Genomic DNA, 13,057 nt, shown 5'->3' with positions numbered 1-13,057 from the left:
CGAAGTTGACTCAGCCTTCCATCCTTCCAATGTGGGTAAAATGAGGACCCAGATTGTTGGGGGCAATATGCTGACATTTGTAAACAGCTCAGAGTGTTTTAAGTACTACGGAGCAGTATATAGGTGCAAGTGCTATTGCTATTCCCATTTACAGTGTGCTTTGGGAGTTTATTCAAATTCTTCAACATTAAAATTGCTCCTTTTGAACAGGGTATTCTTATGTCTGAAGGTTCACTCACCTTCTGCCAAGATGAGAGTAGCATTGTGGACTCTCTTAGCAATGTGCTTTAGTCCATTTGCACCATGATAAACTCCAAACATGGCAGCCATGTTAGCCAGAAGGGCCTAAGAAGCAGAAATTGGCATTAAATAAATTTCTGTGTATAAAATAGAGTAGAATAGAATAACAGAATAATAGGATATAAGCATGAGGCAACTCAGATACTATATCATCTAGGTTAGTCTTCTAATCAATGATTGAAGAAAAGCTCACCTGTGCTGTACAGATATTGCTAGTAGCTTTATCTCTTCTGATATGCTGTTCTCTGGTTTGCAGTGCAAGCCGATATACTTCTTTTCCATTAGCATCTCTTACAACATACACAGAGGAAAATATATATTATTTTCTTCAGTTTAAATAGACAAAGACTATTTGGTTTTGTTAACAAAAAAGATTAATAATATTTTTTGTAAAATAAAATGTAAAGAAAGATGAATAATTTAGAATATGAAACTTTCTAAATTATTCCTGAATCAAAGCAGTTTCCTTTTGCTATCACCTGAGGGAATACTACAGTTTGACAAATTGCATGTTTTATGAAATAAAACAATGCGAAGAGTCTACTCAGCTATGCCATCGTGGACAATGCAATCCTTAATTCTTAGGATTTGTAACTTTTTTTAGTAGAGGTACCAGATCTGGGATACAAAGGTTTGAATTGCCACTAGATGGCAGCACAGAAAAAAGAAAATTATGACTTGTTGCTGCCATCAAGTGATGTTCAGAATTCCTGCATCTCAGATCTTGTGGCTTTTTTTCTTTTTTTCACATTTTTGAGAACATGCCATGGACAAACAACAGTTGCCAGTCACAAAATATCATATATCAAACGACTAAAACAAAGTGGGGTTAGAGTCCATTGTATTAATTACTTTTAGTTGGGGTCCAAAGGCATTGTTGGAAATCTGGATTCTGCTTGAAGCTGGTGCTTTGCTTTCTATCAATTTAATTTCTCATTCAGGTTTTTAATTGAAGAGAGCTTAAGGAAAGTTAAAATTAGGAAAGTCAGAATGCATGGTGAACCAAGGAACGTGTGAGGGCACACACCACTGCCCTGAGGCAACATGCCGGACACTGAGGATCTATTATATAAGGTTCTTTATGAAGGGACAATGAGCATTCTGTCTGTGATAAATACATTCGGATCTTACCTAGAGTTCTGGAAACGTACAATACTATGATTATAGAGCTCCTATTAAAAAAAGAGAGCCTTGCTGGATCAGAAAACAGATCTGTCTAGCCCACAGGTCTGCAACCCGCGGCTCCGGAGCCGCATGCGGCTCCCATTCTTCTGCTATGTGTAGTCCAAAAAAAAAAAGTGGGACTAAAAAAGTTCAACCAATCAATTCAAATATGCAGGATAGGTGCATATCTCGCCTTGGCTCCACTCTTCAGTCAAACCCTGTTCTGCGCATGTGTACATGTACGCACATGCGTACACAATTTTTGCGGCTCCCAGATTTTCCTTTTGTGAGGGAACTGGTTCCGAGTGGCTCTTTCACTGTTTCAGGTTGCTGACCCCTGGTCTAGCCCAAGAGTCACACATTGGCCAATTGGAGGCACTTGGAAACTAACAAGCCTGGGCTGGACAGTAATGATTGTCATTTTCCATCAACCTGCATGTTGAAAAGAAGGGACCTATCAGTGTGCAGGAAGAGACACATGCAGAGAAACAAATGAGGAACCTTTGAGAAGACACCGAAGCTTTCCTGTGTGAAAAGGAACCCCTTAACTGGAAATTGCTGGGCTCCTGCTCAGTATTTTTTCTCTGCTTTAATGATTGAAAAACATATATTTTTATTTTATTTTTAAGCTCAAACCAAAGAGATTCCTGAGGCTATTTTATTATAGGTCCTTAAATTCTTTGTGCTTGATATATAGCAACCTTTTTTTTAATGGCACCTCTTCCATTTTTAGTTCAGGACAGATTAATTTTCTGTTAGGACACTGAATTTACTAGCTGGAACAGTAAAGTGTACAATAGGCCAGAACACCACAGTTTCTAGTTGATTAGTTAGAAAATCCTGACTCATGCACGAGGCAATCTACGCTATGATTGGCTGCTGTAAATATAAAGGAGGAGTTTCCCTTTTTCCCTCCTTTTTTCTTGTGTGTGTTCTGTATACTGTTTAATTTACCTCATGATGTTCCTGTGTTCCTGACTATCTTGTGTTGTTTATTTCTGGATGATGACAAAGACTGCTGTAAATCTGAATGGTAAATATATTTATATATTTAAAAGACTACAAGTTTGTGTTGGTGTCTCCAACTTCATCTTGGACAGCTGGTGTGCAATTGCCTGACGTTTTTGGTATGCAAGTAAGCCTCCTCCTCCTCCTCCTCCTCATCATCATCATCATTTTAGCCATTGTCTATTCACTGCAGGATGAGAGCCTCTTCTGCATGTTTCCAACCAATATTTATAACCAATAAGATAACTAATAGTATGCAGGTAAGTATATATGCATATAAATTTGTGTGAGGGGTGGGTATGAAAGTAAACTTGATGTCAACATATATTTCAGTAGCATGAAATAGTTTAGTTTTAAAAAATTAATTATAGGACATCCTCGACTTATGACCACAACTGAGCCCAAAATTCTGTTGCCGCAGTTGTTAAGTGAATCATTGTGCTTGTTAAGTTAGTAATATGGTTGTAAAGTGAATCTGGCTTCCCCATTGACTTTGCTTGTCAGAAGGTCGCAAAAGGTGATCATATGACCCCAGGAATAAATATGAGCCAGTTGCCACGCACCTGAACTATGATCACGTGACCATGAGGATCCCGCAATGATCGTAAATGTGAAAAATGGTCATTAATCACTTTTCCCTCTGCCGTTTGAACGGTAACTAAATGAACTATTGTAAATCAAGGGCTACCTGTATGATCCAAGGTCAGCCAAAGATATAAAGAAAAAAAACACCTCATGCTCTCTGGAAAGAGGAAAATACATAAGAAGAGTAAAAATTTTCACAGTCCGTGTATAATCCCTTCAGGACTTACAAGAACATGGTTTCAATTTTCAACAGAAAGTTAACCTACCTTGTAACTCCCACCATCCTTCCAGGCATCATTCGCACTAGATTCTCTTTGACCGCAAAAAAGGCAGCATGCGGTCCTCCATACCCAAGAGGCACCCCAAACCTCTGGGAATTGCCTAAAGCAACATCAACTCCAAACTCCCCTGGAGGCCGCAAGATGCAGAGGGCAAGGAGATCGGTGGCACAGCAAGCCAGACTCTGATATAAGAGAAGCCAAGTTATTATCTATCCATCCATCCATCCATCCATCCATCCATCCATCCATCCATCTCCTCTCCCCCCCCTCTCTCACACACACATTTGTATACCATCCATCTCTCTATTAAGTGACTTTAGGCAGCTTACAATATTGTAAATAACAGAATAAAACTATAGGATTAAAACATTAGACATTAAAAGCTAAACTAAAATATTAAAATTAAGATTAAAATGGATAAAAACCAATGCATTGACAGGGTGGAGGTGAGATCTTGTATAAGTATACTAGCCACCTTCAAAGAAGGGCGCTCCCATCAAGGCTCCAAGCTTCATAAAAGTCCATGTAGATCAGGAGTCCTCAAACCCCAGGCCATGGCTCACTAACTGGGCTGCGGAAATGGTGAGTGAGCATGCGCACATGCACGCAGCTCTCTCTCCCCATCCCCACTGGTCCACAAAGCCGGAAAGGTTGGGGACTGCTGATGTAGATAACCATGGAAGTTCTTCCCAGAACAATGTATATTGATTGTAATGGCAATCACATGACTGCCATAAATGCATGATGTTTATAAAGTTATTTTTCCAGCACCCTCGTAACTTTAAATGATTCCTGCACAAGGTAGCTGTTAAGCGAGAACTACCTACACAAATTGTTATGTTGTTGTTAGCTGCGAAGTCGTGTCCGACCCATCGCGACCCCATGGACAATGTTCCTCCAGGCCTTCCTGTCCTCTACCATCTTCTGGAGTCCATTTAAGCTCACGCCTACTGCTTCAGTGACTCCATCCAGCCACCTCATTCTCTGTCATCCCCTTCTTCTCTTGCCCTCAATCTTTCCCAGCATGAGGCTCTTCTCCAGTGAGTCCTTCCTTCTCATTAGGTGGCCAAAGTATTTGAGTTTCAACTTCATGATCGGGCCTTCTTAAGAGCCATAGTCAGGGTTGATCTCCTCTAAGACTGACCAGTTTGATCACCTTCCAGTCCTAGTTCAAAGGCCTCAATTCTTTGGTGCTCAGCCTTTCTTATGTCCAACTTTCACAACCATACATTGCAGCTGGAAAGACCATAGCCTCGACTATATGCACTTTTGTTGACAGGGTGATGTCTCTGCTTTTTAGTGTGCTGTCTAGATTTGCCATGGCTTTCCTCCCCAGGAGCAAGCGTCTTTTAATTTCTACCTACACAAATAAGTTACCTCTATTGCGATCAAATGGAGAGCAGGGGTTTTGTGGGGGTACAGAAATGCTATGAGTTCAATAACTTACTAGATTGGAAAAGCAGACATTGACCTAACCTACTTTTACACTGCCAGACATAAACATGGAGGTTGGAAATATTCTTATTGCTTCAGTTACCCCATTCTGATGAGCTTGATCAACCAAGCCTGTGAAGTCTTCCACCTTCCCCTCAGTGTCTGGGTACTGGAACAAGACACCGCTGACATCTTTACCGCTGAAATCCATCTCATGAGGTAGCTTCAACTCTACATTTATGCCAGTGTATCTGGAAAGCAAAAATGACATATTAAAACAAAGTCATTTCCCAATAGTGAACATGATTTAAAAAAGAAAAAGAAATTCAAGCAAGAATATTAAATGCAGAGTTAAAGGTCAACTTGATCGCTTTCAACAGAAAATGTTTCAAGTAAAGCAATAGGCATGTTTCATACTTAGTCAAACTTACTAAGGTAGACTATGTTACTAAAAAACTGCAAGCAGATTGCCCATTTAATTTTTTTTAAAGATGTAAATCAAACTTTACTTTGCTCTGGTCTGCACCACAGCTATCGTTTGAGGATGGCACCTGATGTCGACATAAAACTTATTTCGCTTATTATGCCTGTTGGAAAGAGAAAACAATAAAATTACTTCAGATATGGGTCATACAAAGTTCACTATAAACTGGTAAGTTTCCATTGCTTATATTATACAAACAAAAACTTTCTTGTTTTTAATTGGCTTTGACAGCTCCTGATATAAAATTCAAATTTGTATTCTCAGGAAGTTTGGAAAAGGAAACAAGGCCACAATTTACCAAAGCCCACAAACAGGAAATGACTACGAAGTAAGTCATGATTTTCTTATGAATTCTGAGTTGATTACCTAAATTCCTGGCTGTAACAGGGGTGATGAACTGTGCTAACGAAACAGCATGTCGTGTTCCTATATTTCTGAATAACAGATGTAGGGAATGGAGGGAGCTGAGGAAAAAAAATTACCTCCTACATTATTTGCTCAGAAATATGGCTTTCCCCAAATTGATCAATGGCCACTCTGCAAATATTACATCTTCCTTTGGTGTTTCTCCCTCATATTATCATTTAAACCAAGGGTATGCAAGCTTGTCAACTTTAAGACCTGTGAATTTCAACTCCCAGAATTCCTTAGTCAGCATGTGGAATTCGTGGGATTTGAATTCTACAGGTCTTAAAAGTTGCCAAGGGTAGATACCCCTGGTTTAGAATATGGGCCTATGGGCTGTTTTCAGTCTCTTCCATATAATTAAGTATTTGAGGATGTTTGCAGCCAAGATGGCAGCCAGGATGCTGTGATCAAAGCTTCACCTGTGTTTATGTGCGTTTTGACTTTTGTTTTTTGGCAACCTTCTGCCTTATGGACAACCTTGCCCACAACACTAAACTTCTGAGGAACTTTACACCCTCCAAAAGCAGTCTTGTGATCTGAGGTTATTACCTGTGACACAACTGCATGGCTTCTGCTGCCGCTGTTCCTTCATCCAGCAAAGAGGCATTAGCCACATCCATCCTGGTGAGATCACACACCATTGTCTGGTAGTTCAACAAGCTCTCCAGCCTGCCCTGGGAGACTTCTGGCTGATAAGGGGTATACTGAGTCACCCTATTAAAAGCAACACATTTTCTTCATTAAGGTTTTCCCCACTCAAAGAATATTATAGAACTATACAGGTAGTCCTCGGCCCAAAATCACAACTGAGCTCAAAATGTCCATTAATAAGCAAGACTGCTGTTGAGTAAGTTTTGCTCCATATTACAACCTCTCTTGCCATGCTAAGAAAACAGCAAGGGCTTCTCCTGGCAGTTGCCAAAAGTCAACAGTGACTCTAAGGCACACATGTTCGCGCATGCGTGCACAGACACACACAGACATGGCTTTGACTGGGGAAAGCCAAATTCATAGGTATTCTCAATCATGGAAACTCACAAAGTGAAGATAAATTAAGGGCCTTAAGGAAGAAAGATACATAACATTAAAAATATTAACTTTGCATATAAAAAACCCCAATGCATTATATAGCTTAAATTACTGTTGATCGATTTACTAGCCCTTACTACAATAGTAGGAGAGTAAAAGATCCTGATTTATTTGTTCAAATCTTTTTTTTTTAATTTCCCTTGAAAGCACATATGCATACAAAACATAGAAGGTATTGGTTGTGTTTGGGTACTATTGGAGTACTAATTCAGAATCCTTATTGACATTGAGGTTGTAATAATTTCATGTTAAAGCATATTAAACAAAAAAACATTGAAAGTAGTATAGAGAAGCACTGTGCATAAAACACAGTAGGTAATCCAGTTGTGTATAGGACTGTATCTGTTAGGAACCCTGTAAATCACATGAGATTGTGAAGGATCAGGCATGGACATTGCTGCTTTAAGATGTTGTTCACAGGAAGTATATGCATGCCCCCTAATGAATCTAATCACATGTTCCCCTTTGAATCTGGATCACTGCACTGCCCTGGTTAAGATAGACTTAAACTAATTATCCAAGATCTGAGAGTAAAAATTAACCCTCTTAATGACACTTCAATTTAAACGTGTTGAACTATTTCTTAACCATGTTCCCATGAAATATTACTGCACAGACCACTATTATTTATTGCAGAACTGATAAAAATTGTGCAGTGTAAGTAAATTAAATGCAGCACATGAAAAATACTCTTCAAGCAATAGTGACGAAAAGTAAACTGGGTTTTTAGGGTTAAGTCTAGACTGATAGTCGAGTCCCTCAAGAAGCCAAACTTACTTTCAATTCTCTGCCCATTCATTTATGTTCATGTCACATCACTTACTAAATTAGCTTGGTTTCTAGGGCAACATAGTCTGAAGCCATTCAGAAACCTAGGCACAACTAGGTTGCATAGTCTAACACAACCCCATAACATTATGCCACTAACAATTGATTGTAGGTTATTGAGCCACACTGTTTTTGTTTTTAGAATAAGCTTTTCCTGTTCTTTTCACTGTACATAAATAGAAAGAGCTTGAAATAACTTAAAGAACGCATATGACCTTGCATTCTTTAACAACACAACTGTAGTAATGTGGTATTACGAGAGGAAATCTATTTTCATTAAGAACAATGCCTATGAACAGCCAATGGCTGTCCTTTATTTTCTGTTATCTTTCTTCTAAGTATAATTCTTTCACGCTACTGAGTTTCATGTGAATTTCATTGATCAGCAACCAAAACAGGACATCCTGCAGGATTATTGCTTATGTTAACTGGGCCTCCAGTAAAGGCAAAGATTTAAAATGGGAGGATTGTCCTAAAATGGGAGAACCTTGTAAGAAATAGGTCAGGATCTTGTATGCATTCAAGCTGGCAGTGAGACTGGTGGGGATTTTTTGTGACTTAGAATGCCAACGATTGTAAACTCTTGTTTCTTATTATGAGTATATAACCTAGGTTGTACCAACAAACACCTTTAAAAACAAAATCTGAATGAACTTGTTTTGAAAATTATAATTGGCAAATCATGAGCCAACCATAATGAAAATTATTTGTAGATCCTAATACTTGGGGTAATGCCATTTTCAGAAACAATTATTAGAATAAAACCAATAATGGAGAACAGAATGTGCCTACAAATGGGATATCTGATGTAACTCTTCCACATGTCTTCTTTAGGCTTATTTGCTTAAAACCATGACCTTTACAGTCAGATCTGTACAAATAAAATAAATGAATCAAAAGCTGATACAAATCTCTGGCTGGCTGACTAGTTCCTCCCTCTCCCTAATACGCTTGGCAAAAAGGAGGATTGTGTGGAAGAGTTAACAGCCTTTGTTTGTCTGAAATCTATCATGAGCTCCTGAGCTGTGCACAGAGGCACCTTTATTGCTTAATAGTGTACAGGAACTTCCACATTGACAATATTTTAATATACCAAACTCTCAAGAGTCATATTTGCACCTTCTTCCAAGAAGCTCAATATTGCCACAGCTTCTGCCAGCTGACTAATTGGAGCATGCAAACTCTGACATTCCAGTGTGCCCAACAGCCCCCCTCCCTTCCCTACAGGCCTTGCTGTTTTTGTTTTGTGGCAAGAAAAAAATATGTTCGAGGGGCAAAACCATCCCTTGAAGCCACCAGGGGAATGGCGTCTTGTCTTCAAGAAGAAGGGAGAGAGACAAGAGGCGGGCTGAGCTTCTTCAGTATCTGTGAGGGTTGCTTTTTTGGTCTGGAAAGAATTATGGAACAGATCCCAACAGGCTTTCTTCCCAGGCAGAGCAGAGCTAGGGCACAGGCAGATCACCCTTCTGGTTTGAGAAACAAATAATGTACAGGTGGTCCTCAAGTTACGACTGCAACTGAGCTCCAAATTTCTGTTGCTAAGTGAGACAGTTGTTGAGTGAGTATTGCCCCATTTTACTACCTTTCTTGCCACAGTTGTTAAGTGAATCACTGCAGTCGTTAAGTTAGTAACACGGTTGTTAAGTGAATCTCGCTTCCCTATTGTCTTTGCTTGTCAGAAGGCCACAAAAGGCGAATCACATAATCCCGGGACACTGCAACTGTGATAAATATGAGTCAGTTGGCAAGCATCTGAATTTTGATCACATGACCATAGGGATATTGCAGTGGTTGTATCAAAAATGGTCATAGATCACTTTTTCCAGTGCCATTGTAACTTCGAACATGTAATGAATTGTTGTAAGTCAAGAACTGCCTGTATTCTAAACTTCATTGCAGTCTTAGTGATGTGTAGCACTCACATTCCATAGGAAGAGATACAACAAGCATTCTTATCTCTCATATATACAGTATATATATATATATGAGAGATAAGAATGCTTATATATATGTATATGTATATGTATATGTATATGTATATATAAATTATACATTGTGTAAGAATCTTGCTGTTACCTCCCAGAGTACTTATGTGTGTATAGCAATATGGGCAGTGCCCACACCACATAAAGATCTTTTCTTAATATATGTAGAGTATAAAAATACAAAATACAAAGAGGCATTCTGTGAATGCTTGCGCTGTTTGTCTTCATATCGCGCATGTTGTTCCTCTTCCCAATTCCTTAGTGCCTGGTATGCAGGGGGGAAGTCTATGTGCCAGTTGATAGAGGAGTGGTTTGAAAACCAAACTTCCTTAAACAAGTGGCTGCCTTTAGTGTTGTCACTGGCAATTGCCTCGGTCCCTGTTAGATTAAAGACGTGGTTGTGTGTAGCCATGTGTGCCCACACCTGTGAATGTTGTTCTTGTCTTCTAGTAGCGAGCTTGTGTCCATGCACCCTAGTCTTCAGTCGTTTTGCCATCTCCCCAATGTAATTGCAATTGAAATTCTGTCATGACATCTTGTACACGACGGAGGATTTTTCTTCATTGGGGAGTGGATCTTTAGGGCGCATGACATAAGCTCGTAAAGTCCGATCAGGTCTGTGGGCAACACCAACCTTGTGAGGGGCTAGTATGCATGCTGAGGCCTCGGATACACCGTGGATATAAGGCAGTGTTATCCGTGATGTTAAGGTATTTTCACATTCATGGCGGGTAGGTTCAAAATCAAGATTGCAACAACACACAACCACCCTGCAATGTAGGACACAGGGAAGAAGAGCAACAACCATTTAGGACCTCTGGTATGAGAACACGGACAATGATAGAGCTATGGCTACAACACACAGAACTATCAGCAATTCACTTTTAACAACAGATACCCAGAGACAACTACATCCCCCCAAAATGGATGCGCGACAACTCAAAGAAATACGGCCAACCTCAACCAACAGACCAGTGACGCGCTCCATGAGCAGAGTGCAGACACCAACAGTATAAACGCGATCTCCCGACCCCAGCGTTTCCATCCTGACAACGAAAGCTTGATCTTTTAGCAATAAAAACTGTTTTAGTTTTTTCTTATTCCATCCTAGTGTTCATTTAGTTTGTTAATTTTAACATGCCTGGGATTAGTATTTTTAATCCTATCAAGGAATCTATATATATGAATGAACCTTTATTGTCAAAGTACAACCATGTATACATTGAGATTAACTGAGCCTCCCTTCGTGCTCCCACCCCCCCAACTCACAGTGACAACAAACCTCCATCTTATTACACCATGTGAACTGATTGCACCACACACCGGCCTCGCAAGTCAATTCTGTATATATATATATATATATATATATATATATATATATATATATATATATACACGCATTAAAAGGATTGCTTATGTAACTTCTGATTTTATATTATAGCGAGAGGAAAATAGCAAGTATAAAGAGAGTTTTTATTTTTTTAATAGTTGCCTTCCCCCTGGGATCCTCTTTTGGTCCAGTGTAAATTAGAACTGTGGTGTTCAAAAGTTCTCTAGCATATTGACATGGACAATGCAATTTCTCTCTCTGTGTGCATTTAATAATAAAAAATGGTACATTACCATCCAGCGTTCTCCAACAAATTCCTTGCAATGGCTGGAGGGACTGAGCAGTTATAATAACCCATGCCAATATAAGATCTCCAAATCTTATTCTTGCTGGCAATATTGTATAAAGTTTCAAGAATTTCATTTTCACCTAGAAATAAATGTATAGAAAACATTGTGTGAAGATTTGAATAAAGGTTAAACATTTCAGGTCCTTTGCACCATTTAGCCTAGTGAAAATATAAACATGAAAGTAGTCAGCAACACGACTTGACTGCCTGTCGTCCAGCTTCATTTTAACTGTCTACTCATTCTGCCTATTTTTCATATTGAAATACATAGAAATGCAGCAAATAATTGTGTGATTATTCACAATTATAACTTACGCAAAACTTTTCAGCTACATTTATTGTTATATGGTGAATAATGTAACAACATGGTTTTCAAGGTCAAAAATGTAGTTAAAATATTGAACCCCACTTTTAAAGGAGCTATATTTATTTTATCTGCATTCTTACATAAATCACATCGTTTCCTTACACCAATAAAAAGCAAACCAACTATTTTATCTCACTTGAGATGTACAGTATAAGGAAGTTCTTTCATTTCACTTTGCTTCTTTTTCTCAAACCTATTTGACATAAATCCTCCTATTTTCTCTCACAGCAAGAATCCTGGGTGGCACCTTAGCACGAGTGACAATTAACTGGTCCAAAGTCACCTCGTAAATGTGCTGGTTGAATTAGAATTTAGCTGCCCCCCAATAACACAGGTTACAACAGACATGTCAAACACAAGGCCCGGGGGCCGGATCCGGCCCGTGAAGTGGTTTCATGCAGCCCGTGAAGCCATCCTGGAAACATTGAGGGAACGGCCGCCTCTGCCTTGGCCCTGGCCCAGAGACCCCCCCCCCGTCTGCCAGAGACCCTCAGATCTGTCCCACTCCTGCCCGGGCCCCCATAGGCACCCTTGATGCAAACAAGGTAGAGCTGGCCACGCCCACCCAGTAGGCCATACGCACTCTAGCCACGCCCACCCAGTAGGCCACACCCACCCAGGCCATACCCACCCGGCCCCCTGAGGGCAACCACAATGCTGATGCGGCCCTCAATGAGATTGAGTTTGACACCCCTGGGTTACAATATCAAAAACTTAACAAGTGTTTCAGCACATCCCCACAGCTTTGGAGAAAAAAATACCTTACTGATGGAACTTGCTTTTGACTTTGCGCAAAGCCCTTCTATGGATATTCCCCGCATCCCTGCTCTTTATCAGTTTTTGATATATTTTAATGTCAGATCCATTTCTGGTCTTTTCCAAAGGGACTAGTGAAGATACCATTCAAGCAGAAGTGCTAAACCATGGTTGCCTTTGATTTAGATCCCAGTTCACTTCAGTTGTTTCCAGCAAAGAATTCAAATGCTCTTACCTTTCCTGTTTCTTCTTGACCCTCCTTTAAATTACTTGCAGAACAGGCACTGCTTGCTGTTTACATGTTCGTGTTCAAACAAACTTTGTAACACTGACTATGCCTCTCTTGCTACATCTTCCTTTTTGATATGAATGAACGGGCCACTTATAAACCATTTGACCATTGATTGAAGTTGCTTTGTTCCCATTCTTGGGTATTTGTTGGGATTCATGACTATTCATGGCTTCAAAGTAATCATCTTTGGAGCAGACCATTTTGATTAACCTCCTGTGGTAATTTGTATTTCTATCTAAGTTGGTTGCCATTCCCTCTACCATAGGGGTCTCCAAACTTTCAATTTTTGCGGACTGGTGTGGGGGAGAGGGGATGTTCCGCACAAGCTGCGGGCGCGCATGCTTGTACGTGCAGCTCCATTTACGCAAGCGACAGAGGCGCACAATTTACACATAGG

The 13,057-nt window shown here is 39.8% G+C and overlaps 1 protein-coding gene across 1 annotated transcript in view; it reads right to left on the bottom strand.

Annotated features, from left to right (window-relative positions):
* GLDC (glycine decarboxylase) overlaps positions 1–13,057 on the bottom strand; it is a 41,918-nt gene that overhangs the window by 14,004 nt on the left and 14,857 nt on the right. Inside the window, exons 3-9 of the mRNA XM_083352540.1 lie at positions 11,190–11,325; positions 6,214–6,378; positions 5,282–5,359; positions 4,876–5,023; positions 3,324–3,520; positions 494–590; positions 240–345 (exon numbers count right to left, since the gene is read on the bottom strand). Coding sequence (XP_083208666.1) covers positions 240–345; positions 494–590; positions 3,324–3,520; positions 4,876–5,023; positions 5,282–5,359; positions 6,214–6,378; positions 11,190–11,325 — 927 coding nt within the window. The remainder of the gene's footprint in view (positions 1–239; positions 346–493; positions 591–3,323; positions 3,521–4,875; positions 5,024–5,281; positions 5,360–6,213; positions 6,379–11,189; positions 11,326–13,057) is intronic.

The sequence above is a fragment of the Vipera ursinii genome, assembly GCF_947247035.1.
Source record: "Vipera ursinii genome assembly, chromosome: 2".
Lineage (NCBI taxonomy): Eukaryota > Metazoa > Chordata > Lepidosauria > Squamata > Viperidae > Vipera > Vipera ursinii.
This window is presented reverse-complemented; position numbering and strand designations above follow the sequence as displayed.